A 3,668-nucleotide genomic window follows, 5' to 3' on the forward strand; every position below is an offset into this window, starting at 1 on the left:
AAAATAAAATAAATAGCTAAAGTGGAGACAAAAGGAAAAAGGTGAAAAAAGAAAGACTATATTAGAGGGGGGACATTCAAATTTATAAATTTAAATATATAATTTATTTAAATACAACATGGGAAAGATATATTTCCTCCGCCCTGTCTCTGGTTTTGTACAACTTTGTAGGGAGTATTACTTATGGTCATAAAATATCGAGAAAATGGAGGAAATTAAAGTAGAAGTTAAACAATTTTCCAAGTCCCCCTTTTCAATTTTTCTAATATCTTTGTCATGATTTGTATTTGTTATTATTACTATTGTTGTTTTACAATTCCAATTATGTTTTTCAAATTTTTTATTATTAACAAATTTCCCTGCACAATAAAATGTATCGTTGGCCACTAAGTAATGGGTAGCAAAATTTTAATACTCTAAAAATACTTCTTGATATCGTATGCACAATATTTTTCTTTCAAGTTTCCAAATCTAATACCGGAGATCAAACTTTCTTGTGCAGAAACCTGCCCACCGGGTTCAAGTCCTAAACTTGGCACATATGGTCGCAATTTTTTTGGATTTATTTCAGACGTCAACTACGAGACATGTGTAGCGACTTCGTAAATCCTAAGACATGCCGGCTCGTCTCTAGGAGGTGCTCACAGGGGTAAGACTTGTGCGCGTGTGTTCGTAGGGGTGAGTGTGTGTATGTGATCACCTGCGTCTTTACTGTGTTTCCAGAAGAAGAAGAAAAAGATTGAGAGTTGACCTGTAATATATCTAAAGCTCCGTTTCAACAGAGGGAAGTATCGAATTTTCATTCATGTACAGGAGTTGTTGAGCATTCCCCGCGTCCGTCCAAATGTACACCCCAGTCCCCCGCTTTATAATGATAGAGAAGGCCACTAAGCTAATGAATCATCAGGTACACGGGGTAGCTAGCCAGATTGCTTGTCGATCCGCGCCTATAAATTGGGAGCGCATTTCAGTACAAGGCACAGCCACCAGCACATGCATGCATGCACACACAAAGGCGCATCAAGATTACCATCCCAGCCGTTCTTCTTTGAGAGAGCATATCGCAGCCGTTGGGTGTGTGCAGAACTAGGTAGCAGTAGAGCATAAGCATGGCCGTGAAGATGGCATCGGACGGCCTGTGGCAGGGAGAGAACCCTCTGGACTTCGCGCTGCCGCTCCTGGCGGTGCAGATAGCCGTCGTGCTCGTCATCACGCAGGGCCTCGCCTTCGCCCTCAAGCCCCTACGCCAGCCTAGGGTCATCGCCGAGATCCTGGTATTCATATGCATATATATGCTCTTTCAACTTTCATTTTATGTGGGTGATGATATATATGGCGAAGAACATAATAACTAGAGTTCTGAGTCATACTCCCTACTAAATTTATACTAAATCAGAGACACTTATTTTAAGAAGGAGGATTACATGGCTTGATGCCGGTTGCAGCGTTATATCCCGAAAAGAGGGTCATTAACGCCAACTAGCAATAGTGTACATACAATATAGTCCATTATAGGCAATATGTACCGCATATTAAATTATACAGTACTATTATTTGAAAAACGTTTCCGCATAGGCATACTAATAGTATATGGAAATTGCAACAGAAATGTATATGAGAAAAAGTGTGAAACCAGATTTACAATGCAAGTGTACTCATTATTGTAGATACTAGTTCTTTTATTTTTTGCCGTGGTAGATGATAATAGATTTTAATTAGGGAGTACGAAATTATCAGAGAAGAGGGATTGAGGGGTAAGGTTCCAGCTAAAATTCTGAACTTTATTATTATTATTATGAACCTTGGATCTGTAATTGTTTGACTCAGTTGGTACAGTAATTATCATGAATGACTAAGAGCATTACTAGTAGAACCCTCAAACCCTCAAATCCTTAAAGCACTTTTAAGGGTTGAGAAGTGCCACTTTTTAACACTTTTAAGGGTTGAAAAACAGGGGCAAATACTAGAACCCTCAAACCCAACCCGTAAACTGCTTTAAGGGTTGGATTTGAGGGTTCTAGTCTTTGCCTCAACCCCAACCTTTAAATCTATCATTTGACATCTCACAATTTATGACAACAAGAACACAATCAACTTCCAAACAAACTACCAAACGACAATCATTGATACATGTTTTAATAGTTTACATCACAGAATCATCATATTCCTCCTCTCATCGGCACCATCACCAAAAGTTGCACCTCGGCGCCATCTCCTAGACCACAAGCGGGCTCCATCAAGCATCTCCATCGGCACCGGTGGAGTCGTACACACCGCCATCACCACAACTACTCATCGGAGTGTCACCTCGAAAAGTAGAGGACGCAACACGGAACATCCTCTTCCTCTCCGCGATGTCCTCCTTGTAGTCCTTCCACCATTGCAATTGGTCTTGATCCATGTCCTTCTTGGACATCATCATGTGCTCTTTCTCTTCCACCATGAGTTCTTTCCATACCTTTGCCTCTTTGAGCTTGATCATCCTCTCCTCCAACTCGGCCTTGCGCTTTGCTTCTTCACGTTTTGCTTCAACTTGTGCAAGCTTGACCTCTTTTCTTCTTCTCGGTGATAAGAAGCTTCATCTCCAATGTCTTCGTTGTCAATTCCTCTCTTGCCTTCATCATGTGGTCCGTCTTCTTCCTTAGGCTTGACGCCTCTTCTTCCATCTTCACCCTTAGCTTTGCCCTTCTTGTTTCCCTCGGGCTTGCCCACGTTCCTCTCCTCCTCATCTTCACTATCGTCCATCCTTAGCATTGCCGACTTCTTGGGTGCGGTCTCTTGATCCCTCAACTTCCACTTGTCAAAGGTTTGAAGAATTGACCAAACATGCTTAAATGGGAATGGCTTGCCCTTGGAAGCGGCCATCTCCTTGTACCTCAAGCCGGCAATTTTCTCCTATCAACCACACATAAATCACATAAGAAACCACCAATAGCATAGTGCACACACATAATCAAAATAGTGAAGAAATATGTACTCACATAGTCACTCTCCACGGTTCCACTAGGTGGTGCATCCCTCACTTGGTCCATGGCCGCACTCCAACGAGAACAAGTGGGCTTGATCAACTCCCACCGGCCTTGAAGCGACCGGAAAGTGCGATGGATGAACCCACTATTCTTCGGCTTGATCCTACAATAGACGTCCTCGATACTTTGCCAATACAATTTACCGGTTTGATCGGTGCCGGTGGTAGCATCCATTCGCACAGCTGCCCAAGCACGAACCAAGAGGACATCTTCCGCCTCGGTGTAGTTTGTCGACCGAGCGTGTGGGCGGGAAGCGGCGGTGAATGCCTCCACCCCTATCTCGGCCACCTCCTCCTCGTCATCCCCTTCATCCTCCTCATCTTCCTCCTTTTCCTCCAAGTCGTCACCAACCCTAAAGGGGTCTAGAGGCGGAGCTCCGAGGTCCACCTCCGTGTTTTGGAGGAGGTCCATGAACGAGGATGGGGTTGCCATTTCCTCGAACACCTCGTGCGCGGCGGGAGGAGGTTCGGAGACGGTGGCGGGCGGGGCCGCGGCCGCGGCGGCGGGCTTCTTCCACGGCTTCTTCACGGCCGGGGACGAGCCGACAACCTTGGCCGAAGCCCCTCGAGGCCCATGGTCGGCCGCCTTCGGCCAGCTCTTGGGGGCGGGCGCGGCGGCCGTGGCGGGGGCGGGCGCCGG

At 45.4% G+C, this 3,668-nt stretch overlaps 1 protein-coding gene across 1 annotated transcript in view; it reads left to right on the forward strand.

Annotated features, from left to right (window-relative positions):
• Nucleotides 1-1,109: 1,109 nt before the first annotated feature.
• LOC119306961 (cation/H(+) antiporter 20-like) overlaps nt 1,110-3,668 on the forward strand; it is a 5,824-nt gene continuing 3,265 nt past the window's right edge. Inside the window, exon 1 of the mRNA XM_037583035.1 lies at nt 1,110-1,274. Within this exon, the coding sequence (XP_037438932.1) occupies nt 1,110-1,274 (165 nt within the window). The remainder of the gene's footprint in view (nt 1,275-3,668) is intronic.

The sequence above is a fragment of the Triticum dicoccoides genome, chromosome 1B, assembly GCF_002162155.2.
Source record: "Triticum dicoccoides isolate Atlit2015 ecotype Zavitan chromosome 1B, WEW_v2.0, whole genome shotgun sequence".
Lineage (NCBI taxonomy): Eukaryota > Viridiplantae > Streptophyta > Magnoliopsida > Poales > Poaceae > Triticum > Triticum dicoccoides.